General features: G+C 69.7%; 1 protein-coding gene across 1 annotated transcript; it reads left to right on the top strand.

Annotated features, from left to right (window-relative positions):
- Positions 1-4: 4 nt before the first annotated feature.
- On the top strand, positions 5-487 carry LOC110571775 (transmembrane protein 121; the record flags this gene model as incomplete). Its single annotated transcript, XM_044912187.1, has 1 exon — positions 5-487. A coding segment is annotated over one exon (483 nt), but the record flags the coding sequence as incomplete, so codon positions are not given.
- Between the last annotated feature and the right edge of the window lie 2 nt (positions 488-489).

Below are 489 nucleotides of genomic sequence, written 5' to 3'. Positions count from 1 at the left end.
CCTCTTCCTGCTGCTCGTGGCGCTCGACCGCATGGAGTACGTGCGCACGTTCCGCAAGCGCGAGGACCTGCGCGGCCGCCTCTTCTGGGTGGCGCTGGACCTGCTTGACCTGCTGGACATGCAGGCCAACCTGTGGGAGCCGCCGCGCACCGGGCTGCCGCTCTGGGCCGAGGGCCTCACCTTCTTCTACTGCTACATGCTGCTGCTGGTGCTGCCGTGCGTGGCGCTCAGCGAGGTCAGCATGCAGGGCGAGCACATCGCGCCGCAGAAGATGATGCTCTACCCCGTGCTCAGCCTCGCCACCGTCAACGTGGTGGCCGTGCTGGCGCGGGCCGCCAACATGGCGCTCTTCCGCGACAGCCGCGTCTCGGCCATCTTCGTGGGCAAGAACGTGGTGGCGCTGGCCACCAAGGCCTGCACGTTCCTCGAGTACCGCCGCCAGGTGCGCGACTTCCCGCCGCCGGCGCTCGCGCTGGAGCTGCAGCCGCC

Source organism: Neomonachus schauinslandi, unplaced genomic scaffold, assembly GCF_002201575.2.
Source record: "Neomonachus schauinslandi unplaced genomic scaffold, ASM220157v2 HiC_scaffold_342, whole genome shotgun sequence".
NCBI lineage: Eukaryota > Metazoa > Chordata > Mammalia > Carnivora > Phocidae > Neomonachus > Neomonachus schauinslandi.
This window is presented reverse-complemented; position numbering and strand designations above follow the sequence as displayed.